Genomic DNA, 27,720 nt, shown 5'->3' with positions numbered 1-27,720 from the left:
GGCAGAAATGCTTGCAAATCTCAGCTTTTTTAACAGTTCAGAGTGATCAGGTGGAGAGGAAGTATTGCAGATAGGACATTGCATGTCCTTTTTTGCAATAATCACCTGCCTGATCATGCATTTTTGAAAGTCAAATTTTAGTTCCGATTTTAAGGTTGAGAGAATTAAAAGCAGTAAATTTAAGCCACAAGTAAAAAATGCTCCGTGTTTATCAGGCAAAAAAACCTTTTCATAAATTAGTGTGTCATGGACACCAGTGACCTATAATAGGATCTCTAGAAACCCTACATAAGAGCGGCAAAAATTATTAACATTTGCCCCTTAAATTTATTGGCTAGAAGAAATACCAAACATTACCCATAGGCTTGGTGTTCGGCTTTGTGTCTGTGCCAAATTCGACCTGAACATTGGTCATTTGGCTCAAAATTAATAAAGCCAAGCATCTCTGATCAACACTGCTGTTCAGCAATTAGATTCAGCACTTAACCTTACACTTTACTTGTCATTCACAGCTATAGTTTATTTTCCTGGGGCTGTATGATATACCTGATATAGATCAAATCAGGTCTAATGACAGCTGTCTTAGTCTTTCGGACAGATTTGCTGTGCCTTATAATATGTAGAGTTTGTAAACTTTGTCTGCGTCACAGACTACAGTGGAATTTGAATTTGGTTAAGAATCCGTCTTAACATTGGGATTCATTCTGGTGAGCTGACAGTGAAACAAAGGAAAATCGACCAGTACTAATCAACTACTATACCTGTGGTTGACAGCAACATTACTCTCCGGTCCATAAGGAGATGTTAGCAGGGTAAACAAGACAACAAATATCACATTGATTACAGCTGCTTCCATCAGCCCCAAATTTAATCATTGCCTATGTTGGGCTCAATCTAAGGTTGCTCTAATTGGAGCATGTGCATGGCTGGAGACTCCTCATTACTGAACCCATGAACGCTGAACCAATCACAGAAACTCAAGTCTATAAGAATTTTATAGGCAAGTGGCTGTACCAATTAAAAAAGGTGTGTATTGTTGGGGGACTGATATTATAGGGAACCTAAAATTTTGTTCTCTACTGGAAAGCCACTGGTTTGCTATCTAGTACTGTACATGATAAATGTACCCAATGGCATCAAAAGTTTACAAAACAGAAAATGGACACATTACAACCTTTGGTTTGGCAATGGTGAACTGATGAAAGCTGGATTTTACAAAAGAAATGTAATGCCATGGTGGAAAATATTTTTAAGCTGATCATTTTTTTTATGCATAAGTGCCATGTTAGCAAATTAAGGAAAAAGTTCCCAGTAGAGTTTAAATTATTTGAAAATGGTGAAAGTTTATTCCCACATTCTTTCCACATCAGATACCTCCCATCTTTGACCACAATATGAGAAATGTGATCTTCTCCTTGCAGTTTCAGCCTACACACATACTATTAAATGTTAACAACCCACAAGTGAATAAATGTGAAACACAATGTTTAAAATATGTTTTAATTCCCTCATTAAACATGCCATTTCCTTTGATATCATGTTAAACAGATATAATTTTAATAAAAAATGTATAAACTATGTTGGTAAAAATAAATATGTATAGAAATTCTTGGGTAGCAAGTGCCAGTGTGTCACCATGCAGTAGTGCAGGAATTCTTATACAGGGTGTGACTTTTTTTCATTCATATCCTTTGTTTTCTAATAAGTGCAATGTGTCATACATGCAATGCTTTAACAGCCTTTCTGAGATTGCTATAAAACTGAGTCATGCTGTATGGAAAAAAAGACTCCACTACAGATTTGGGAAGGTAACCACTAAGATCCGTCTGGAAGAAACTTAAAACTTGTGTTTTCTCTGGTTCTCTGAAATAAAGTATATGAAAAATATTAACACATGGAATAAATATTCAACAAAAATCATCACATTTCAGCAGCAGACTGACCTATAAAACTTGATTTCTAATAAATTGTTTTAGCACACCACATATTGTACTGCTCCCCCTATGACCGCCCATCTTCCTATCTCCCCCGACCCCATTTCTGTAATCATTCATGTAAAATGTTGATTACGTGACACTCCAGTCCCAAGTCTTCTATGTTATGTCTACAAGAGGTGGGGTCCTTCTTCATGTTTTTGAATTACTGCCTGCATGACATGGACATTTCTTATTGACCATCCAGCAGAGGTGTCCATTCAAGATTCAAAAGAGTAGTGCATAGTTATGACATTAATGCAAGGGGATTGTTGCATTTGGGGCCAGTATGGTCATATTTGTGGAAATGGATTAGTGTCTGGATTAGTAACTGGAGTAGTGGCTCTCTACACCCAGACCCCTACAAAAAGACCCTGTTGATTTGCATCCTTTTTTTACCATTGATATAGGTCACAGAGACAAATAGAGTGAACTTTGTTGACACAAACAGCAAAAAAAAAACAATTTTTCTTTAGTATTTAAGCCAAAACTTGGCTCAAGGTAAACTTTAAAGCTTTTGTTAATTCAGGTCGAGTAGGGCAAAACAACAACTACACTATTTTTTGATTTCTTAGCTCTTTACTTTTTACTTAATTTTTATTCTGCTACTTTTCTGTTTAGCTGTCAGGATTTGGATAAAGACACCATGTATGTTCTGGAGTCAGAGCTTACACGGGGCTATGGGTTGCTCATATGTCTGGATGTAGCACTGAATAAAACAGTAGGGGAACATTGTAAGTATCTACTGATTGGAATAGGGGAATTAATGCAAATATGGCAGCAGACACTATCTGCATGGAGCTTGCAGGTTCTCCCCGTGTCTGCATGGGTTTCCTCCCACATCTTAATAAAAAGTGCCAGTTTTCAGCAATTGAAAATGCAGGTTTTGTTTTTTAAAATATAAATATAACCCCAAATTAAAAAGGGTTATTTGTAAGGGGTATAAAATGATCTCACCATACAGCACATTATAGGTAGCTGAAATTATTATTTGTAATTTGCTCATAGATGCTGAATCAAATGCTGCATCCATACATCCTCCCAAATAGGTTCTGCTTTATTTAACCTGAGACATCATAGCAAATATATGTAAATTTTGTTAGATAACGGTAGTTGCAATCCTACAATCTGGGTTTTTTCACGTGGCAGTTTTGTTTTGCTCTTTCACATCACATTTGTGCTGTAAACATAGATGCATGCTAGTGGACATGCTATGTCTTCTTACCCAGGTACAGGAACACAGAAGCAGCCACAAGAATGGTTAAAGCCTCTTACAAAGTGTCGCTGGGGAGGACAGCTTTCATGTTCCACATTTGTTGCTAAAACGAAGAAAAAAAAATGGTAATTTATATGTTTCCCAAAATATAGTTGGGTGATGAGAAAACTTCAGAAAATGGGTTCCTTCAGCAATACAAGAAGAAGCATGCATGATTTCCCAGAAAGCAGTCTTCCCTCTCCTCATTCCTGTCCAGCCTACGTACACACGTGCAATAATTATCACTGGAAACAAGCAATTAATGACCGATCATCCGATAATCAATTACAAAAAAGTGCACAACGACGCCGATGAACGAGGAATGTCACTGGAATCGAACGACCGCCCTGGCGGATCTGTTTGGGCGATGATCGTTCGCTACCTATTGTCACTTCCTGCATCGTTCAAAGGATTGTATCTAGTGTGTACATTAGTGGTGGATTATATTTGAACGATCATTACAGCATGTACAGAATTGTGCACAATACGATCGTTCAAAATCCTTAATAACTGTTGATCGGTCGTTGTTTGTTTTCTAACAATAGTTATTGCACGTGTGTACAGCACAGCTGCCCTTCCTGGTCTCAGCTTGATTTCTTGGTTGTAAACCAGATTTGCATGCCTGACCTTGACTTGTGTATTGTCAGGGAATAAGATCTGCCAGTTGGCCTGTCCTTGACATTAAATTTGGATGTCACTACAACTTTTGTTGCGTCCACAGCCCTGCGCTAATGTCTCCCTAGAATTTAGGAAGCAGGTTTGAGCCTGCGATAGGAGAGTAGGAATCTGGCATTATGACGTCGCTCTGGGGGAAGGTTCTTGCAAATGTGCGGTCCAAGTTTGGTGAATTTGGTGGTTCGTGAGGTCGGAAAGGTTGGTGACCACTGTACCAGAGAACAAATGAAAGGGCCTAAAGTTTCCACAACTCTGGACTCATTCCAGTGCTCTGTGCTAAAATGTCCTACCATCAAAACTGAGCCCATGTATGCCCAATAATATGCTTACCATACCTTGGAAAACATAATACTTTGTTAATACAATGTTATAACGGGACAACTAGGTCCCTGTTGTGGCTTAGCAATTATTTATGAATTAGTATTGTAACAACATCTTGATACTGTGAGATCGCCCGTAGCAACGGGGGGTGTTTCAAAGAAGGAAAACAGGCCAGCAGGTTTTATGCACACCAAGGGTTTATTTCACTTCACTATTTACATACAAAACAGGCAAAATAAAACAAACAGCAAAAAGAAAGCCTGGCCACTTGGCCACTAACTCACTGTTAATTCCCTTAACTAGCAGTCCAGCCCAACCTAGTGTTGTTCAGGACTCTAAGGCCCTAACCATATACCTTTTGCAATGGTCTGTGTCTTTACTCCCAGTTCCCAGCTCCCAGTTCCCAGCTCCCAGTTCCCAGCTCCCAGCTACCAGCTCCCAGTTCCCAGCTCCCAGTTCCCTGATCATACCCAGGCCTCTTTAGGTCCCCCACCTGGCCAAGAAGCTCATTGTCATTCAGCCTGGTACTTCTTCAGGTTAAAAGGAAAACTGACTAAACAGAAAAATAATCTGTGTATAACCCGTATCTGGGGCAAATGTACCTGTCATCCTGGACGAAACCCTGTGATTTTTTTTGGCCAGCTGTTACAATATATACTCACCATTAGATGCTATAGAACCATCCTCATATCTCTTGATCAGTACTACATCTACAAAATCTCTGGGTGCAATGATGCCCAAAGCCGCAGATGGCGTTACAGTTCTACAGACAGACATATCCTGTAAAATAATAAAAAAAATATACTGAAAGGTTTGCATGGCAGTCACTAATCTTGTTTTTTGTCTTTTACAATTTTTTTTATTGGTAGAATAAAGTCGGTAACAAGCACTTTGCGTTGGTAACAAGCACTTCACATATGTCTAAATGTTTTGATTTCACAGGGAATCAGAATCTATGTAGAAAAATAACTGCAGACAAAAAAGGAAAGTACAGTAACAGTAAATAATCTTGTGCAAGAAAGTAAAGAGTAATAGAAAAGAAGGGTAAAATGGTACCAGAGGAGGTATGAGAAGGAAGAGAGGGGATAACGGAAACTACCAGGTTTTTTTGAATGGCTTACTAAATAAAATGTAAATAAGGAGCCACCAGAAATATGGGTTTGAAAGGGCCTCACTTTTTATAGGCTTGATTTATTAAAGCTCCCCAAGACTGGAGAGGATACACTTTCATCAGTGAAGCTGGGTGATCCGGCAAACATGGAATGAATTTTTTTCAAATCAAAATCATGTTATCTGCTAACAAACATTTTGAATCCTGGACCAGATCTATTCCAGGTTTGCTGGATAACCCAGCTTCACTGATGAAAGTGTATCGTCTCCAGCCTTGGGGAGCTTTATTAAATCAGGCCCTATGTCTGTTTAAAGTCCCATACCATTACTGCCTATTACCAATAATCAACAGTCCAGCCCTGGAGTTTTTAATGGCTATTAAGGCCCTAGTACTGGATCACTAAATGGCAGAGAATGTTAGCTGAGTAATTATTTAGGCAAGTTCAAGTATACAGAAGTGTTCTCCCCAAACCCTATTAGCCGGGCACACCGCCACACACTTTTTAGTAACCACACAGCTGTTTGTGGGTGCTTACCGTACTAAGGGGTTAGGTCACAAAACAGGGGATGCCATCCACCTATAATTTCTTACCACCCAACTTAAAATCATTTCTGGGTTGAACACTGATACAGGCAGGTAATTTGTTTCTTTCAGCGCTGTTCAGTTTTATGTGGAAGGGTGGGGAAATAGGCCGGACGCACCCTTCAGGGTCCTTCTCCATATGAGATAACAGTGGTCAATCGGTTCAGTTGTTTACTGACTTGGATCGCTAAATGATGTCAGATGATCACTGTACACGTGCTAACATGAGACAATCGCAATGTGTGTGTATGTACCAAGTCTCAAATCCAATGGCTTTGTAGGGATATTGGGATTGGAAATGATTATAGGTAGCTACAAATACCACAAAAGGATTGCTCATCAGTAGTATTAACTTCGCCAGTTTTAGCACCATACAGGTTCTCTTTACATCTATTTATATCTTTATATATTTCTGAACTTAATGAGCCATATAAAAGTTGATTAACCAAATTCACAGTTAAGTAAAAAAAAAAAAACTATTCTTGTTAATACATTTTGCAGAAGAGACTCAGAGACAGCTTTTTAATACCCTCATTATGCTTTACATCTGTACTGAAATATGTTTATTATAAATATGTCATCCATGTTCACATTTTACTGGCTTAGTTTTATCAGCATATATAAAAAAACGAGCAATAATTACAGTTTTGTATCGACATGAAGAAAGTTTCCTGTTCTGCTGCTTTTTAGTTGTTTAGGCAAAAACACGGACGTAGTTATGAGAAAAATAAAAATGTATGGAATGTGCTAATGTTACATATATATAGGAGTACAAAGCTTTCACATTGGGGTGAGTTGCAGTATGACTGTCATCTTGTTCACATGCCAGGCACCAGGGTACTGCAGCTTTAGGCTCAAGTATATCTATACCCATTTCTATGTTTTTAGGGGGGTGGATCGTCTATTGGGGAGATTCCTTACTGTTCTAGAGGTAAGATTTCACCGGACAAGAAGGGTAGGGAAACAGAAATATAAACAGAAGTAAAAATGCTTTAAATTAAGAACCAAGCAGACAGGGGTGTAATTACAAATTATTCAGCTTCCCCCCTAAAGACTAGACAGCCTACTCAGGGCTCTATTTATAAATTATTCTCCCAGTCAATTCCTCTGAAATTCTCTGCTGGTGATTTTGTTCTGCGGTTCTCCTATTATAACAATGACTTGTTCTGCCAATCAGTGGCCAATCATCAGGAGTGCTCAGTCCTCACAATAGGAAAAGCATAGGATGAAACTGAATCTTTTGAATGAATTGAAGAGGGAATGATTGAATAGAGCTCCAACAGTGATATTATAAATGAAGCTGCCATGACACTTTTTTCTGCTTTAACCATGCAACAACCGACATACAGCACCCTCTATAACAGGGCAACATGCAAGAAGACCCCTGAGCAGGACTAAGCTGAATAACAATGGGAGGTTGCATGGAAAAAACACCACACTGGAGGAAGTAGAATACTTTTAATTCACCACTGCACTACTCTGCATGGGGGAAAGAAGCAGCATTTACCAAGGAGCACCAGAGGGGGGCCCCTGTGCAGAGGAGGGAAGGTAGGAGGTTGGGGTCCCCCACCACCCTATGCTTCCCCTGCAGCAACTACTTCCCTTGTAGCTATGCCAGTGCCCACAAAGTAGTAAAACCTGACATGGGTTTTAACCTTTACCCAAAAAGTTTTGGGCATAGATAAACTTTAACTATCAAATCTTTTTTTAAGATAAACCTAAAGTTGTATGGTCCACATTATGATCCACAACATCTGTAAACAATCTACATTCATTAATAAACTATGACCCATTCTTTCTTACAAATGATTTACCTACCTCAGTAATTGTTTCCAAAAGTTGAAAGTCATCTACATTGCTGTCCCATTTGACCCTCAGCCCACCAGGTTCTGGTTTCAAACAATGCCAAACATCTTCCGGATTTCCAGCCACAATGCCTTCACCTTTATATCTGAACACACAAAAACACATCATTATGTGATACGCACCTCCAGCGTCATAATATCATTATTTTACAATTCAAATTCCATCCAGTAGAATAGTTCAGATTGGAATTTTTTTCAAAACTTTTTTTTTGGCAGTTTACTTGTTCAAAAGTGCCTGCAAAAATGGGTAACATTGTACTGAATGGGTAGATTCATTATGCCTGGAGTTAGGAGGTGGCACCACTGCAACACATTGTTTTGAACACTACATATAGTATCCAGGGACACTTTGCCCACATAAACCTGAATTGGTGGCACTTGCATACACATAAAATTGCTTGTGAAAATATTTTTACGCATTTGCAAACAGTTTTTACAAGCACTATCAATTTTCCATTACCTGAAAAAGCCTAGTAGTAACAGCATGTCACTGCTTGCCAGTTCCTATTGTTTGACATTAGGTGCCTGGGGGTGGTGAATGCTCCAGTAAAATATTGGTAAGCTACCCTCAAAAATCTGACGTGTTCATCAAATTCCTGTGGCTGTGATGGATTGATGAATGTAATCTCTTCTGGGCAGTGTCCTCCTCTCCTATGCCAATGTGTGTATCTGTTTGTCATTTGCAACCCCTTTTTAATGTACAGTGCCACGTAATACGTTGGTGCCATAAAAAAACTGAATAAAATAATAATAAACAAATGACCAACTGGGAACAACAAATGTGTGCTGCTATGGCGGAGAGTACAGCGGGATGCCACTCACTTGTTCTCCCCGCTCCTCTCTACATTGTTCATTCATCTGTCACTGGAAACGATCATGAAAGATTCCAGCGACAATCATCTGACGTCTGTACAAAGCTTTAGCCTGATCTGGGCCTAGGTAAAGCTGTCTGCTAAGAAATGATTCAAGATAGCAGAATATAGTGAAGTGACTTTTATTGCAGAGGATAATGAATGGTATTTAAAGAGACCCTGTCAACTGAATCAAACCTATTTGTTAACACTTGTGTGTGCTAAAAGCAGCACTTTCATAAATAAAAAATAATAAATTTAAAAAAATGCATGAAATCAGCCTTTTTTTAACATTGTAGGAAAAGTCCCTTCCCAGTACCTTGGATCTTGGAGCGGAAGGAGCAGCCCGAAGCCGTATGACGTATGTTTGTAATGTAAGTATCTCAGGAGGAGATGGGTTTCCCATTCAGTCTTTACTACGGTAGTGATAAAGAAAGAAGGGGAGGGGTCTTTCGCTATAAATCTAAAAATAACTATTTTAACTATTTAAAAAATGACTTTTTTTATATAAAATGGTGATCCACGCTGTATTAGAAATGTCATGATATGTCCACTTTAAATGTTTAGAGAGTTTAAAATGTTCCTTATTCTTCTAAGTCTTCAATTTCCTATCATGATACAAGTTCTGCCTCCTATCTAACTTACTTACTGTGTTTGCCCTAATTTTCTTTCTTCCTCCTTTATTGACCACATTAGAAGAGCGAGAAAATTTCTCCTATTGATACAGAAACAACCTTTAAAACCTTAAACAGGTTCTAACTGATACCTACTTTGTACAGAGCGAGCTAAACAATTGCTAGAGTTATACTTTAATTAAATGAATTCCCCAACGCTGAGAGCAAAACACTGCACATAATGAATAGTAAATGGCAACCCAGACAATTGCCCGTAAACGGAAAGCAGTGATTTAAAACAGGTAACTGATTAACTTTTCAATCTTCATAAAATGAATTAATAATTAAATACAGTAAAACATTTGAGTTTTATAACTTACAAATTACCGGTGAACTCAGATGAAGGTCTCCAATACACGGCCACTTCACCCTGCACAGTAAACACACATAAGAAATGAACTGTCAGCGTATTATTTCAGATTCTGGCATTCTGGTTTTGATACTTTCATATTGTTAACCATAAACCTCATATGTTAAAGATGTACAGGAATGGGTGAGTGGCATGTAAGACCTCTTATTGGTAAAGACACAGATTTTAGAATACCAAGGCTACAATGTCCACGAAGATGGATCTAGTGTTCTGTACACTTTGGTGAGAATATTGTGTGGTCAGCACATGGGAAATGGTATACTTACCCCTTAGTTGGCCCATCATCTCCCCCATGTTCCAGAGCTGCAGCTTCTGTAAGAATGACCATCATCGGACACTTAGGGGAGTGTTGGATACCTGCACCCCCTGACATCTGGATCCTTCCTCTGTATATTACAAGTGAGACCTGTATATAGGGGTCGGAATCACAGCTTATGGCAAGGAACACTGGCATATGACACCCCTGGGAGGTTCAAATGACTAACAATCCCAGGCTATGTACACACATGGGATTTTTGTCGCTAGAAACAATCATTTATGCTTTCCAGTGACAGATGAACAAATGTACAGATAGCGCCCCATCTCTTCTATTCTGTGCTCTCCTCCATTGATATGCATAGCAGTTGTTTCTGGTCATTATCCACTGATACACTGTGAACAATATCAGACGACCGCTGTACAGATTATTTCCCAAGATAAACAGTCATGACGATTATCTGCTGCATGTATACAGCCTTACAGGAGCTGCAGCACTTAAGCATAAAGGAGACGCAGGCTGCCAGAATATAATGGGGAATATAATGTCTTCTATCACAGGGAACTGTTTTGTGGAGTATTCAAGTGCACCTGTATGCAGGCAAGATACATTAAACCCCGTATTATATTCCTACAGTATAGGATCTTTAAAATGAGCCTCTCGGAGCCCTCCAAATGCCTTTTATCATTTAGATGAAATAATTGCAGTGAAAGGTGCATTATTGTGCATATTGCTACACTGCACAGCAGCGTGCATTGGTTGTATTGCTGTGCAATGGAGTAGCATCGCATTGCATCAATTTGTTAGATGTATTTATATTGATATACATACATGTATGATATTGCATGGGCTGCCATAACTGAGTCCTGAATAGGAATGCAATGCACTGGGCTGCACTATAGTGGGCTATACGAAAATAGTGCAGGTCCAACTTTGGACCACTGTAAAGCATTAGGCAGCCCAATTAAACAAAGCACATAGATGGTGGGAACGCATGTGCACTCATATATTATACAGTTCAAACAAAACCAAATCACCAAATTTTGGGCTAAATCAAAACAGAAACACAAATAACCAGAGTGCTTAGGTACCTTTGTGTACTGGGTGGTACAGTAGAAGGTAAAAGTGCTACCAAAGGGGTCAAAGGTACATTTTTGGGTACTTATAGACACAATTGTCCTTTTATCATAGCTAATTTTCTTTTAGGAGCTAAGCTTCACTTTCAGTTTGACAAAAAGGTTGATTTTATAAAAAAGCATGCATCCTTATATATGGGAACTAATGTAGCCATGTAAAAGGGAACCCTCTTATGTATAAAAATGAATGATATTAGGAAATTAGTGATGGCTAAGCCTGTGAGCTGATTGTAACATTGTATCTGCTTAGAATGAATGATTTCCAATCTTAATTGTTACAAAATATCTAATGACAGCTCAATGACAGCAGCTCTCTGACACAGGGAAGGAGGTGTATATGATCCCTATGGGGAGTCTGTGATTTCTGTACATTGCTGTGCTATAATTCACCATCAGACACATATCACTGATATCATAACACTGCACTGATCAATCATTCACAATTTACAAACAGATCATCAGCAGATATTTACAAACACAAATCATCAGAATCATAAACATGCAGTTATACTATAACAAATAGACCAACCAGTGCCACATTCACACAATCAGCAATTTATTCACTTACTGATTTCTTGCATTGCTTCCAGCCAGCCTGATCCTCCCTGTAAGACAGAAGCTTGTCTGCAGCAGATCTGGCTATCTCTGTGTAGTCCATGATTGCAGATAAGGTGGGAGAATTGCAGCAGAAGGTGACAAGTGTACAGCTATGAGGAGGAGGATCTTGCAGGTTATCCCTCCCCTCACCTCATCAGGCTAGCTTCTTTGTGGCCTCCCATCTGCTGAGACTATAAGTCAGTCCCTATGACAGATAGATCCCCTTACCAATGGCTGCACAGCTACCTAGTGACTGCTCTATGACTTAGCACAATGAAATGCCACACATCAGGTTTCTCATTTGCTGCTGGATTTGTTCAATGAAAAAAAGCAGCTTAGTAACAGTAATAATGAGGAACAGCCTATAGTATTAGTAATTACTAGAAAGAACAGAAATATACAAAATCAACTTCATCATTGGGAGATCTTTTAGATTGTAAGCTCTTTTGTGCAAAGTCCTTTCCTCTTCCTTTTTACTTGTTTGTATCTGTCTGTCATTTACAACCTTTATTTAATGCTCAGTGCTGCATAATAAATAAATAGTTTAATAAAAATTATAATCTCAGTGATGTACAATAAAATTAATCATCTGCAATATTGTCAGTTGAATTGATCAATTAGATAAAATTGTTGAATTGATCAAAACTATTGCAATTTTGATCAGTTTTCAGGCAAATTGAATAATGAAAATTGATTAGGCAAGGCATTTATTTTTGATTATCGATCATCATTAAATCGAAATCGAATAACTGAATAATAAACAAGTGGTTGGTACGTTGATTAAAATCAGCTGTAATTACAAATGTATTGTTGATTAAAAACAACACTGAGAAATTATCACATGTAAAAAGAAGTGAACCTTCCAGGTAAATATGTTTTAATGGCAGTAATTTATTCACCACCAGGGAATGTTTCAGAGAATTTCAGATTCCCTGCTTTATAAATAGACCCTTTAGTGCAGTGGTCACCAACCGGTGGTCTGTGGCTCTGGCCGGTGCGGCCCCCAGTGGGGTCCTTCTCCTGACCTCACTGGGAGGGGGGAGGAGAACTGGCCAGAGCTGCGGCCCATGTCCCCCGTATGGATCGCAGGCTCAGGGCGGTGGGTGGGTTCTGGCATTATGAAGTCACTCTGGGGGAAGTTTCTTCCCCTATGAGTGACACACAGCTCCTCGCACATGCGGGGTCTGGAGCCCGTAAGTGGTCTGTAGCTCCGAAAAGGTTGTTGACCTCTGCTTTAATATATGCCTAGTATTATCACAAATAATTCATATTTCTTATTTTTGGTTGATTTGAATCTTGTGCTGGCAAAAAGTACACATTGCTAATAGTAAAAAAAAAATCTACAATTAATTAAAATTGTAGAAGCATTGAGTTTTTCTTATAATGTGAAGATTTACAGAAAATCACATCAAATATTTGGAAGAGTAGCAAAGCAAACACAAAAGTGTGAAATGTAATCAATGCAATCCATAGAGGAGCTATATTGGTGCATAACATTAATACGCTTTGTGTGATTCTGTGATATCTCTCATTTTGTGATTCTAATAAACAGACTTCACTATTTTGCAGCATCTGTTGGATTGTCCTTTAAGGGACAGCAGTTTGATTTCTTTCGATGAGTTCTTCCATTTGGATAGACTAGGAAAGCTGCAACGTGACCGCAAGGGATTCTAGACGCTGATGTTTGCACTGCTTTTCCCTGGAGCAGTGTATAACTTTGTATAGCTCAAACAATGGAAGACACCTGGTTTGTCATTTAGATAAATAGTTTATATACTGAATACTATTTTGTATACTAAATCAGTAGTATAGTTGAATATAGTCAGGGGGACATCCTTTAATGGAGTCCTTTCTTTAAGTTTATAGTACATTTGATTGATAAGAACTGGGGAAGCTATCAGCTTTTAAAAACATTTTTAACAAGTTTTTATTTTGATATATAAACAGTGAAATTGAGCACCACCACTTATAATCTCTTGTATATGCTTATCTCTTAAATTGCAAGTTCTTTCAGACAGGGTCCCCTCCTCCTCCTGTCACTGTCTGTATCTGTCTGTCATTTGCAACCCGTTTAATGTACAGTGATGTGTAATATGTTGGCGCTATATAAATCCTGTTTATCAACAATAATAATAATAATCGGAGAGGTTATAACACTTGTGGGTGTGTAGCTTTACATGTTTGTTTTTAGTGCACATCTGTACATTCTGGTTGGCACAATGTTCACAATGACAATTTGTAGGAAGAAATCCTCCCTACAGTGACCCAGACAACATACATACATTTTAACAAATGTTTGTTGGAATGTGATTCCTTATTCCAAGCACCATTGTTATCCTTTTACATCTAATATGCCCTTATTTACAGCTGTGGTATTGGTCTGGGATTAGAATGTGTGTGGATTTAAAGGCCTATTTATTATTAGGCTGTATTTATATAGCGCCAACACGTTTTGCAGCGACCTCTTATTGGTAAGACGCAGCGCTGTACATTAAATAGGGGTTGCAAATGACAGACAGATACAAACAGTGACACAGGAGGAGAGGACCATGTGTGACACATCTACACCCACCAAGCCTATTATTTTCTGTGAGTCCCAAGGCAACACATTATTTTCGTTGCATGCAGTGTGAAGCACTGAGGGTGAGGTGCATTAAACACAAATAAATACATGTAAATGTATAAGTGAAAATGCAGTCTCTCCTTACCTACTGGCCCCAGCATCCTACATATTGGTTTCTATGTGTTCCTCAGTTTGTATTTAGAGCAAGCCACCATTAGCTAAATGCAGGTGCACTGTTTATGCAATGAACACACTCACCTTCTATGGTTGAGATCTGGCCTTGTATCTCTGTGCTTTTCCATAGCATAGCAATGTCATTCCTCAGATATGGAGGCCACAAGGTTAGGTCCTGACAATGAAAGCTGTGATCAATGCGTGTACAAGAAAGCTCCTGAATGTTGTTAATCTGGGGTGTTCTGAAGGTAACACGCGATACAAGCATGCTTTATGCATCTGTGATTGCTTGATGTGTAGAACTCTTCTGAAAGGCCCCCAAGGTATGACCAGCATGAGGAGTATTTTTGTTATTGATAAACTTTACACGTATAAAAATAATAGCTACTAACCATTATCCATTCTGTTTTGGTCTGATGTCAGGAATGTGGAGTAGCTGAAAAGGACCACTGCACCTCACATTAAATAGTTTCTACCTTCTTTTTTCTAAATTACTTGTGGCCAGTACCTACAACGGGGGGTTCTCTCCATTACAGTAGTGTTGGGGGAGCGTCGTGTGTCCTAATAATAATAGGAGAAGCACAGCTGGAATGTATATTGGTCCCTGGCACATGTAGCCAATCAATATTATGGGCCGGAGTTTTTAAAGGTTTTCAAGACTAGAGAAGATAGACTATCATGGCAAAACCTGGGGAATCCAGCAAACCTGGATTGGATTTACTTGATGATCGAAAACATTTGCCAACTAATAGCAAATGATTTTCAGGAAATCTATTCCAGGTTTGCTAGGTCACTCAGGTTCTCCTTTGGTAATCTATCTTCCCCAGTCTTGGTGAACTTTAATAAATTAGACTTCATAGACTTGATTAATTAAAGCTCCCCAAAACTGGAGAGGATACACCTTTTCCAGTGAAGCTGGGTGACACAGCAAACCTGGAATTCGCTAGCAAATGTTTTTAATCCTGGACCAGTACCATTCCAGATTTGCTGTATCACCAAAGTTCACTTATGAAAGTGCGTCCTCTCCAGCCTTGGAGAGCTTTAATGAATCAGGTCCTATGTGTTGAACCTTCCATCAACCACTGGTATTGTATTGTACATGAAGACACTGAAGGCTCTTCCATATTCCAGTACTGCAACAGGAGGGATTGATGGTTGTCATAGTAAAGATTGATAAGGTAAGTATTCATCTTCATTATGCCACCTTGAGCAAGCAGTAAATCATTAATTTGGTACCCCAATTACATTGGAGTTGAGCTTGAAGCAGTCTTACCATTCACATTTTGAATAAGAATAGAGTCCACCCACACCTTACATTTGTGTTATAGTGGAATATATGATTATACATTTGCCTTCCCCCTTCAGTGTTTTTATAGCCAAATACCTAGAAATTAGCCAGCACTAGAAGAAGAATGAAGCAGAAGGTAATACTCAAACACATGAAATGTGAGCTTTGAAGCCCAAACCTTAGGCAAACTTTCCTGTGTCTGTTACAGAAAACCACAGAGAGCTGTATAAGGGAAACACAATTAACAACACCGGTTTAAGAAAAGTGTAACATGGATTATAATCTTTGTCCACATGTTACAATTTCCTCTTTACATCCTGTTGACACTCTAAGAAAAAAACTTCATCAGCAGAAAAAAACATCAATAAATAAAATGTTCTTATTCTAACATATAGAAAAAATGCAAGATTTTAAATCCTCATCCACGCCAAGGAGCTTTGACTGACATCTGTGTGTATTTTTAATTAATAAAACTGCAGTTAAACATTTATCAGTATTTTCTTTGTCATGCCCATTGCTGTTTTCATAAAGTATTGCAGGTGATTGTCTGACTGATAGGGCATTTGGAAACACATTGAAAAAAATGCCTAAAAGCAGATTAATGTGCATTCATGTGTACTTCTGAAAACTCAGAACAATATCCTTCTCAGTACCTAGGTGTTGCTTTACTGTACATATGTTAAAGTCACACATTAAGGTACATTACCTTAAATGAGCAAAAGAAACGACATAAAGTGTTTTTCCCAATGCAGCAGAATCATTTTGTTGTGCCTGGTGTTGCTTTAGTGCATTGGTTTGCCAATCAAAGTAATTGGCACTGCAACGCGTGTCACTGTGTTTCACAATCCAATTGTGAAGTGCAAACTGAAATGAACAAATTGCTACTTTAATATAACATTACATTTTAAAAACATTAATGTTAGAATCAAAAACATAGAGCGATGCCAGTAAAAACAGTGAGGCTTTAGTTTTAATGTTAAAAGAAACCTTCCACACACATTAGTTGTAATTATTCTGTAAATCACATTTAATTTTTTTTTACATTCATAAAATTATGTATGCTAAGTCTTTGCAACCAGAGACACATAGAAAGATCGTTAATTTCTCCTTTAATAATGACCGGCATAATCCTCTCTTCTCTGATTGCTTCCCTAGCAGGTAAAAACTCTTCCCAGGTTATAGGATCATGTAATGGGCTCTCATGGTAACGCAGATTGTAGCTGTCAAAGTGTGTAAACTCCAGAACCAAGCCTAACCCCGGTGCCAAAGGGATGTTGACCTTGTCCATCTGCACAGAATAAGGGAGGAGGTCAGGAGAGGCCAGGCCACGGGCAACTGCAATGACAAGACAAACCATTTTCCGAATCTGGTGCAGCATGAAGCTATGTCCTTTGATTAGGATGCGTGTAAATTCCACACCACTTTGAACAAATGGCTCAGTGCAATGGATATCAATTATATATCTACGAGCACTCTTGTCAGTAGGCAATATAGAATTTGTGAAGTTGTGGAAGTTGTGTGATCCTTTATAGAATGAGAGAAGCCTATTGACCAGATGAAAGTCTTCTCGAGGTAACCGAAAGCTGGAGTCAGGAGCTGTGCCACCACTTCTTGAGAGTGCAAATGTGGGCAATGTGTAAGAATACGTTCGAGAATGACACATGTTCCTGGAATTGAATCCATTTGTTGCTCGCTTTATGCCTGATTATGAAAAATAAAAAGTCAGCATGGGAAATGAAAAGATCTGAAAGCCATCCTTACTTTATAGTGTAACTTCATGTGAAGGATAACACAAAGGCAATCTAATAACTATGGTGCAAAACAAAGAAAAGATTGCTTAAACTGAACTCCAGGATTACTAATCTTCTTCTAGAATTCTCCAGAGAATCCTCTCCTGTCATAAAAGTGAATTGTTTATTCTTACTTAATGAAGCATTAAAAGCTGAAGCAGATATTTAAGGATCACTGTATAGACTACAAGTATCAACAAATCCTTTCCTATTGATTGGCACTGTCCCTGGCCATTTCCTTTCTGCTGCAACATATTTACTTTCTTTTCCCTCAGCCATCTAGTCTTCCAGTATTATTTCTGGGTATTGCCTGGAGTAGTCTCATACAGAAATGCCTGCTTATTTCAACTTTTAAAATATGTCTGGCATATCAAACTTACCTCTGCCTGTGTGTGACCAAAAGTTACCAAATCATGAACTTTTTAGCAAGGCTAAACTTTAAACAACCTTAAATATACTGACAAACAAGCTGGAACTCATTACCCTACATTCTGTATACTGGGCAAGACACTATTACAGTAGAACAAGAAACCTAAAGAAGAACAAGAAATATCTTATGGAAATATAGCATTTAAGGGTTCTAAATGGATTGATATTTACCTAGTACACGGATTTCTGGTGGAAGGTAAGAGTTAATTTTCTCCATAGAATCTGTGCAGGAACTAAATAGGTACACTGAAATGACTTGGGCCAATGCAGAAACCCCCTAAAACAACAAGAAAAATGTTGAAATATGTAAAAATAATCTTTAATTAATACTTGAATGTCTAGATGTTAACTTTTACTGTTATGAAAGTGCTGTTAACAGTATGAAAGTCAAAATGTGTTGATTGAGTGGATAATTCAGATAGAAACCAGTTCTAGATAGTTAAAGGATAAGTAGGATGATACACTTAGAAACAATTTCTATATACCCTTGGAATGACAGAGAACATATACTATACCTATAAATCAGCTTTGTGGTGCTTTTGGTATTTGTATATTTATGAAAACATTGACCCAACTGTCCCAACCTTTGTGCCCTTTGGTTGCACTATAGCCACTAGAGCAGCCATTCTCAACCTGCACTTAATATGTATGTATATAATATTTCATTATACCTATACACAGAGCATGGTTTTAAAGACACATATACATTTTAAGACATTTTTATAATTAGTTCATGACCAGCTCATATCCTTTACATCAGTGGTCGCCAATCCACGGACCAATAGATTTACTGGCACCGGACCATGCATGTGCGGGGAGCTGGGCGTCACTCAAAGGGGAAGAAACTTTCCCCATAGTGCTGTCATGTTGCCAGAACCCACCCATTCTCCCATCGCAGGTCCAGAGACACAACCTGCCCACCGCCATGAGCCTGCAATCTGTACAGGGGACATGGTCTGCGGCTCTGGCCGTTGCGGCGTCCCAGTGGGGTTCTTCTCCTGATCCCACTCAGGGGATGATCATTCAGGTAGAAATCTTGACATAGCACAACTGTAAAGAATGTATAACTTTCACGGGACAGTTATTTGCAAAACTTGAAATACTACACCGAACTAAAATATTATCCCATATATCATTTCCACATATACCTTTCAAAATGTATTACATTTTTTTCACCTTGTCAGTGCGAGAACAGCGCTGGAATTGTATTTCCTTTAAATTGGAAAAAGATATGTCTGGAATACACTGAGCTTTTATCAGTGCTGAAATCAGTGCTCCTTCAATAGATGGCAAACCAGAAATATTTACCTGTACAAAACAGCAGAGACAAAATGAGCGTACATACTGAAAATAACAAACAATAATTATACCTACTTAACCTCCTGGGCGTTACACTGATGTCTAGATTTCTGTACCAAAAGCGTCACACTGTTTTTCATGAAATTTTTTTTTTTACATTTTAGACCTGTAAGTTACAGAAATATGTCCGAACAAGGGTCTAGTAGATATCATGAATATAAAAAAAAAAGTTTGAAACACACAATCATGTAAAAAAAAATGTACTTTTAATAAAATCCTATCCTATTTTTTTTTGCATAGAAATGTTTGTTTATATTGTGGGCTTGTAATTCTTAGGATTAACTCCCGGGTATGATAATTATATTTATTATATTATAATCATAAATTATAATATAATACATAAATATAAATAATAATTTAAAACAATAATGAAAAAATAGACAACAATGTAATCTAAAAATGAAATTAAAAATTTACTTTTTTTTTAATTTCATGTTGTGTGGTGTTTTTGTACTGTAAAAACCATTTAAAAGCAGATTACATTGTAATCTGCTTTTAAATTTCCCTCCCTGACACACCCCCATACATCACCAATCACATCACCCGGAAGTTGACTCATCCTCCGAGTGATGTGAGGGGGGGATTTCCCTTCCCTGCTCACACAGACACAGACAGAGGACGCTGGAAGCTGCTGCTGCTGGCATCTCCGGAGAGATGCACAGCACAATGCAGGATTTCTGCATTGTGCTATACATCTCACTGCAGATGCCAGCAGCAATAGCAAATCTTTTATTTCTGCAAGAGGAGCTGCGGACACTGGGTAAGTATTTCCTTTCAGTTGTAATCCGATTGTCATACAATGTATGACAATCGGATTGCAATATAACATTTGTTTACATTTAACCAACTGGTGACAAAAACTCGGGGTTAACGATAATTGCAAAAGTTTTTACCCCGAACATGCTCGGGCTTAACGGCCAGGTGGTTAAACAATATTGCCATGTTTGGTATTCAGAATTTGTTTTGTTGACAAAGAGTGACAATGCTTTCATTACATACATAGATCTCGTCTCACCACGTACTGACACTTTATCTCCAGCATGACCTACTGTTGGCAACACCAGATAACCCACCCTGAGAAATACAATGCAAGAGGTTGCAGGGCCAACAGAGAATGCAACAGAGAATAAAAAAAGAAACAACAGGTAACCAAAAAGCAACAGTTTTGTACACCAAGCTTTAGCAAACCTAATATTTAGTTAGGGGTTATGTCTACTTTTAGCCTGGAACCACCTGACTACACAGGTGTTCTCAAAGCTTTTAAAGTTTGGAAGAGTAACACTTTTCCATCAAAAAAGGGGTCAGGTCTACTGACTTTTAAAAACTGGGAAAACAGTAGTAAAAAGAAACAGACAATTTAAATAATGTCAAATAAAACACCAGCTTTTTAAAAAATGTGTTTTTCTCACTTACCTGCATACCATGATATCCAAAACCACAGTATGCCATTAAAATGGCAAATTTCTTCTTCTTTTGCTTTAGAGGCTTGACTACCTTTAACACATTCTCCTCGTTTAATTTTTCTTTGTTTGATGTTGGATTATAGAACTTTTCGTGATCTGTTGCTATTGGAATCTAAAATTGAAAGGACACTACATTATTTATATATATATTTATATATATATACACAAAAAAAGGTATGCTGGTTGAATATGGCCTAATATTTATTACTAATGTGACAGAGCTAAATTGTGCAAAATATGAAAAGAAAAAGATCAGTCCACATAGTATGGATAGTCAGAGATATACTGATTCATGGACCCAAGATTAAACTTTGTCCCCCATTTATGAAGTTTTATTTAATAATGAAGTAGGTGCAGAAAAAGCCTTTGTAAAGGTCTTAGCAGGTGACTAGACATAGGGACGGTGTTAGAGAAATGTCTTCACCAGGCTTAAACCACCATTCTTTTATTGAAGTCTAAATACTCAGGATTATTTCTTGTAAATCAATAATCTAGTATTCCATAATACAACTACAATACCTGAGATGGAATACTTATTGACCGCAGAAAGATATTCTTGTAGAAGCTTCTTGAATGGACTCCTAAAATTGAGATTCTCCCCATTTTCACCCTAATTACATAAGGACAATATATTAAGCATTTAATTATATTTCATTTTACAGATATGCAGCACCATATAAAAAACAAAAAACATGCATGCATTTTATAACATCACAAAGCCACATAGAGTAACTCTGATATTTCTATATAAGCCTGCATCTTTCTTTAAATCTAAACACAGTGGCCTTGTTAGGATGGTGCAGGTTACCATCATGGTTGCAGAGTAGTACCATCACAAGTGTGACAACCATGCCAGTGAGCGCTCATGTGTACCACCCAATGTTTTAACTTTTAAGGTCGTCTCCATTCTCTTTCCCATGCCTCTCCTATTCTCCCACATGAAACGCGGGTAATAATGTGTATGATCTGTGTGAATGGGAGTACTAATGAATTCCAATAGTAAAGGGATGGTGGTGAAACACAGGAAGGGGTGCTTCGCAATGCTATGCTAATACTTCTGGTCCCAGCACTCAGAAAGTTACATATACCTGACTATACCAGGAACTCTGTACATTATAAACAATTGACCCCTGGACAGTGTGTGTTACATTACATTCTTGACCCAAAGAACAGTAGGCTTTTAATAGTTCTTATAAAAACCTTTAGGGCAATTGTGTGCAGGAGTACTAACACTTACGTAATAAAATAAAATGTGATGATCAATATTATTGCTACTACAACTAATTTTCTTTTTTAATTGTTTTCTTTTTACCACTTCTTTGCTGAGGTGTTGGAAGGGGTAAGAGGGCTTAGGGCCATTACACCGCAGGTAACCACAGCATTCTACTGCAGGCTCAACTTCAACTAAATATGAGTAGTTGGGACCTTTTGCACACATTTGCATGCAATTTTCCCATTGCATTATATACAGAACACAACCATATCCCTTATTCCACAAAAAAGTCCTTACTGAAACTCTAGGCAACTCTAAGGAAAACTTACCAAAACATGATCAGTCTGTTAGAAGTTTTTATGTCTAGGTAAAAAAAAAAAATTATCAGTAAAGCATAACTTAATGGTTGCTACAATAGCTTTCCAGTAAAATTAAAGACTAGTTCTACATCATTTGAAATACATCACAATGCATAATCACATTTTATTATGCTGAATAAATGACAGTAAGGAGGAACAGTGATATGTCAAGGTATTCTAGGCAGATAATATGCCACGTTCACATGGATAAATATCAGTCAGAATTTTAGAAGTCCTTAAACATAACATTTTCTAGAAGAAATAGGATGAAGTTTGAAGAATTTGAAAAGAATATGTGCTGAGAAGCATAGGACACCAAAAAAGAACATTAGAGTTTTACAAAAATATGTAATTTAGCATCTTACAGCAATAATACAGAAAAAGGAAGGAGTGAAATGAATGTAAGGATAGATGTTACATTGCACGATGTGATTAACAAAAAAACTGTAATTCAGCTGTAACATTCAGATCTGAAGAGTGGTGTTTAATACGAACCGATAAGAAAATGCTTCCACTATGACAATATATAAATCTGTATTTGCTGTCTGTATCCTGCTGGGGGTACTTGCCTTTATTTTGAGTCCCAGAGACACAACAGAATGTGAAAGTAAATCTTTACAAAGTGAAGAGAATGCCTTTTGTAGATAGAAATCACCAGATCAGGTGCCCATTAGATTTTTGCTTCATTTCAGTTCTAAATGTTGAGATTTCTCATTACTTTCTGTTTCGGTAGCAATAGTCACCAGAACAAATATAGTTCACAGACTGTAATATAAAAATGGACATGACTTTTTTTTATCAATGTATTTTTATTGAACAAGTAAAAAGAAAGTTAACATTTACATCAAGTAGCAATAATACAGAAACACAAGTAACAAAAAAAAACATAGTATAACAATTGTACATATTAATCCAGATAAAAGCACAGACATTGTCAATGTTATTCATGTACAGCTTGATTCAGTAATCAAAAGACCAAAACAAGGGATTTCTTTTCAATACAATCTGGAGGTAGTATGTTAACAGGGAACAAAATACACACAAACTGTTCCAAACATAGTAATCTGTATTGACTTAAGAATAAACAATCCTAAATTACCTATTAGATACACTGTTTAGGGTAAATCATTTGCAAACATGTGGAATGACAGTAAGTCTGTGTACAAGAATTGTGATACTTCCCAGCAAATGGTAATATGGCGTGTAACATAAACCGCATATCAAGGAACTAATGAGTCTCCAGTCATTACCTTTTATATTCCTCTTCTTGCAGTTGAGCAGGGATCAGGAGCCTCTCCTCGAAGAAACACCATGAAGAATTAGTAAACTGCCCACCCAGAGATGGTAGCCAGTCATTAATTTGTCTTAGTAATGATTGTCCTGTTACAGTGCAAAAATCAATATATTTATTATATGCAAAAGCCAGTCCTTAATAAAAACAAATACGTATGTAAAAAAAAAACCTATAGGTATTTTTTTTTAATGCTACTGTCTTTGGCATGGAGTATTTCAAAAATGATTGTGGGCCTGCTAGATTAGTTGAAATATTTTAGGTTAGGTTAGGAATATAATAATTTGCAGAAGACAGACATCTCTATCTTCTGCAGATCTACCATCATTCTCATTCTTCCATGTTTGAAACTTTGCTTGAGTGATTTAAAAAGTTCTGTAATTTTTTTTTACACCTACAAATTAAGTTTTCACAAGCTGACCTATATAATATTTGGTGTGAATACTTGTAGAGGGTTAGGTTATCCCAAAATGTGATCATTATTTCAAGTAGCCTTTAAAGATGTCCATTGGTAACTAGTATCTGCAAACAACTTTGTATTTTAGCATACAAGTAAATTATATCTGTTATATTTATGATATATCTATTGTATATGTCCTGTAGTAGAATTAAACATCTGATTCCAATTTCAGGGGGTATTTGTAGTAGGTATGTAGTTCAAATTCACTGGCAAAGGGATCCTGGGTAGGGGCACATGTAATTGTTTTTCTGCAGATTTGCGGAAATTTATTTGGGATCAAGGCCCGGGTTGTCCTGGAAGGAATGAGTGGGCCAGGCACTCCATCCCTCTTTCAGGACAGAAATTGAAAGTTGCTAGGAAGCACCTGGCTGGTGCTAAAAAGAAGGAGGAAGCCTTTGACACTGGGGGGAGTTGCAGCCGGAGGCCAGGTGGCACAGGCTGTGTGCAGCGAGAGACCAGGAGGTCTCCTAAAATTTATGTCTGTGGGACCAATATTAAGAGAGGCAGGAGGCTAGGTTTTGTTTTCCTGTCATCATGCAATGACAATGATCCCCTGTTAAGGAAAAAACTGTAAATTGCTTTGTGTTGGTTTTTTTGTTAATAAAAGTGTGCAGAGCGCCCAGAAACTGAAGACAGTCTCCCACAGTGCAATTTAGGAAAAGCTGCATATATTTTGGCAAATGGTACAACAGAATGTGATAGTTAGTCTAGGGTGATGGAGAAATACATACCTTATTTATGTCCCCAAGGAAAGTCAGCCATTTGGCAAGGTGTGACCACAGAAAAGAAACAGCTTTTTGCAACCAGTTAAGGAAACATTTAAACAAACTGTGCCTAAGCAAAACCCTGAAACTTCTGGTATGACAGGTGACTAAGCATGGCTTACATCATAGCTGTATATGTGCAATGTGAAATCCATGGCCCTGGATATGTTATAGTAATTGGGAAGCAAATCCCTATTTCTACCAGGAAGGCCAACTCAAAATCAAAACATAGTGTTAAACAACAAATTGGAGAGTCATTTAGGACTTGGGGAAATAAGATATAAAGAAACAATGATCAATACTGGTGACTTTGCACTTTTTTTTGTGGGTATACTCTTGGTTTTTACCTTTTAGGGAGACTGGTAGGTTTTATAAACGATCCATTTCATCGCCAAATCAGGCAATATTCTCAGAAGGAAGTATGAAAAGGAATTAAAGTAGTTTTCAAACAGTAGTTTTCTGCTGGATATATACACATGTACAGTATACTCATGCACAATAGTCACTAGGATAAATAAGCCACCACCCACAAGAAAGTTTTATGCTCTCACAGGGGCATTTAGTTTTATTGGACTCATATCGGTCTTCAAGAAAAGGAATTTATGGGGAGCACAAAAATGCCATTTTCTTTTACATCCATTGAGTGTCAGCATGGTATGTACCAAAGCACTTTGCAAAACAAATGAGTGGGTGAAAACAGCAAGCACAACTCCAAGTTCTAACTCTAGGTAAATTGCTAGAGGAAATGGCCTTGAAATACAAATTTAAGGTGTTTGGAAGCACCCATTGGGATAGGATATGGCTTTCTTCTGTTAAAACAAGATGGCAAGAGAGAAATGCTTATGCCGAGTATTGTCTGAGAGTACAGGAATTAAGTTCAAAGTGCCACTGGGGGCTCATGTCTAAATCAGTAGACTGCACCAGGATAAAAGGTGAAGAGCATGTACAACAACACTGCTTAACAAGCTTTGTGCAAGGTATACAGCCACAAAAACTGCAGTTCAGGAAGAGTCAGGGAGGTAAGCACAGCCAATAATGGAAGTAGCAATGTGTTTACTCATTATCGTAGTTGAATTGCACATTGTAGATTGAGTATATGAGATAGGAGGACTAGACTTCATGTTCAACGGCATCTACATGGAGGGTTTTGCTAGAAACTGGCACACTGGTAGGTGGGTGCCAGACCTTGCAGTGTTCTCCCCAGTATCTTTTAGCCCACTGCACCATCAGGCACTTTTTAGTAACCACTGGGATATTTTTATGGTGGTTACTAAAAAGATAGGTCATACAGCAGAATCCACCACCCACCTACAGCTTCATTCCACTAAGCTTTAAATTTGTGGGGAGAATAGTGGCTTGACACATGCCACATCCTTATTACCTATGAGGTTTTTACATACCCTGGAGGTGGTGACAAACAAGATCCATAACTGTCCTTGTACACAAAGAAAGAGAGGTATTGGGGTCAAACAGATAGGAGCTTTTATTAAAGAATCCTTAGGTCTTAAAGAAACAGAACATTCAGTAAAGACATCCACTGTCCTCAAGGGGCACAAAGTGTAAACCAAGGGTGATAGTTACAGGCAGGCTGGCCTTAGTTTCTGCCCTCAATTGTGTTCCTGGTTTTGTTTGTATTTCCTTTTACAGATACCTTAGAACAGGGGTGTCAAATCTTGCTTGCAACCTCCTTTTTTGTGGCCCCCAAAGGAATTCTAAATATGAATTCCAGCTGGCCCTCTACTGCATTGAAATAGCGCCTCTACCACAATTCCCGGCATGACTCACATCTATAGACCAGCGGGCTCTCTGCCTATGCGTGGCCCCGCATTGAACTGTGGATGAGGCTCCAAGACTCCAAGATGAGGATGAACACCTTCACTCAATCCTGAGAATTTCCTCAGCTCAGAGCCTGACCCCAAACATTGATGAACTAGCATCCAAGAAGATATGCCAGGTATCTGGCTTGGACCTTGAATAAATGTTTTCTTCATGTACTTTTCCTTGCTACTCCAAGGCATGGACTTAAATGGTTGGATTTTCAGAAGAAAATTGTTATTATTATTGTTAGCCTGTGCAAAAAAGTTTACTATTGAAATTTAACTCAGAAGGCTACAAATAGAGTAAGAGGCAGAAGATTTTTTCTTAAAAAATGTTAAAAAAATCCCATGCTTTTCTTAATTATAGGCTTGTTCCAGATTGAATGTTAAGCAAAACCCCTTTGTTTCCATATGAAAAGGTTTTATATAATGAGAAGGAAAAACCTCCTCAATTTTTTAAATACATTTCAAGGTTGCCCCGCGACTTTGTCTAAGTTTTTATTTTTGGCCCTCTGTGTATTTGAGTTTGACACCCCTGCCTTAGAAGATTGGCATATACAGGATATTGCAATGGGGTCTTGGAAAAAGTATGTGCTCATACCATTCTGTGTGTGTAATTAAGAATGCCTGTACTAATGCAATAAAAAGTAAAATAGTTTCAAATGGCCTGGATTGATTATATGATATAGCTTTTATGTATACTACTATAACTGATGTCTGTACATTAATACATTACTGAAACTACTGTATATGTATTAATCAATTTTTTATTTAGTTTGTACACCTTGTTTTAGTAATTAAGTAAATGCCCACTTTATTACTTCATCCATTACTTCTATCATTTTTAATTTTACTTTTATGACCATATGGGAAATACTTTATGTTCCTGGTGTTATTTTGTTACGTTTTATTTTTATAACTGTTTCTTATGTAAAGAATTTTATTGATAATTCGCTTGGTGGTTACCGTATTTTTCGGCCTATAAGACGCTCCGGCCTATAAGACGCACCCAATTTTAAAGGAGAAAAACCTAGAAAAAAAAGATTCTGAACAAAATACTAAAAAATCACTCTGTGTCAATGTA

At 37.7% G+C, this 27,720-nt stretch overlaps 2 protein-coding genes across 12 annotated transcripts in view; both read right to left on the bottom strand.

Moving 5' to 3' along the window:
* Positions 1 to 1,484: 1,484 nt before the first annotated feature.
* On the bottom strand, positions 1,485 to 11,794 carry STARD5 (StAR related lipid transfer domain containing 5). The gene is made up of 6 exons (XM_072402472.1): positions 11,638 to 11,794; positions 9,628 to 9,677; positions 7,736 to 7,868; positions 4,887 to 5,004; positions 3,199 to 3,292; positions 1,485 to 1,863 (listed from the first exon to the last, which is right to left on the bottom strand). The coding sequence occupies exons 1-6, from the start codon at positions 11,725 to 11,727 to the stop codon at positions 1,716 to 1,718; spliced, it is 633 nt and encodes a 210-aa protein (XP_072258573.1). The 5' UTR covers positions 11,728 to 11,794; the 3' UTR covers positions 1,485 to 1,715.
* Positions 11,795 to 16,643: 4,849 nt separating this feature from the next.
* Positions 16,644 to 27,720, bottom strand: part of LOC140324518 (pseudouridylate synthase 1 homolog) — a 24,218-nt gene continuing 13,141 nt past the window's right edge. For 3 of the 11 annotated variants that reach the window (XM_072402467.1, XM_072402466.1, XM_072402468.1), the window contains 7 exons: positions 22,874 to 23,069; positions 22,275 to 22,308; positions 21,252 to 21,342; positions 20,683 to 20,844; positions 19,087 to 19,218; positions 18,082 to 18,187; positions 16,644 to 17,392 (listed from right to left, as the gene is read on the bottom strand). In XM_072402467.1, the coding sequence (XP_072258568.1) occupies positions 16,719 to 17,392; positions 18,082 to 18,187; positions 19,087 to 19,218; positions 20,683 to 20,844; positions 21,252 to 21,342; positions 22,275 to 22,282 (1,173 nt within the window). In that variant the 5' untranslated portion in view covers positions 22,283 to 22,308; positions 22,874 to 23,069 and the 3' untranslated portion in view covers positions 16,644 to 16,718. Of the gene's footprint in view, positions 17,393 to 18,081; positions 18,188 to 19,086; positions 19,219 to 20,682; positions 20,845 to 21,251; positions 21,343 to 22,274; positions 22,309 to 22,873; positions 27,711 to 27,720 lie in introns of those variants that run through there. The other 8 variants (XM_072402461.1, XM_072402463.1, XM_072402470.1 and 5 more) reach the window with 6 other exon arrangements.

This window comes from Pyxicephalus adspersus, chromosome 2, assembly GCF_032062135.1.
Source record: "Pyxicephalus adspersus chromosome 2, UCB_Pads_2.0, whole genome shotgun sequence".
NCBI lineage: Eukaryota > Metazoa > Chordata > Amphibia > Anura > Pyxicephalidae > Pyxicephalus > Pyxicephalus adspersus.
The sequence above is the reverse complement of the archived record's forward strand: the minus strand, read 5'-3'. Positions and strand labels throughout refer to the sequence as shown.

What these genes read in the sequence shown, in the direction of transcription:
- STARD5 (XM_072402472.1), bottom strand. Translation starts at nt 11,727, where the DNA reads ATGGACTACACAGAGATAGCCAGATCTGCTGCAGACAAGCTTCTGTCT. An exon ending in TGGTTCTATAGCATCTAATG is followed by an intron (nt 3,293 to 4,886) that starts GTGAGTATATAT and finishes TCTTCGTTTTAG; the next exon opens with CAACAAATGTGGAACATGAA. An exon ending in TTCTGTGTTCCTGTACCTGG is followed by an intron (nt 1,864 to 3,198) that starts GTAAGAAGACAT and finishes ACTTTATTTCAG; the next exon opens with AGAACCAGAGAAAACACAAG.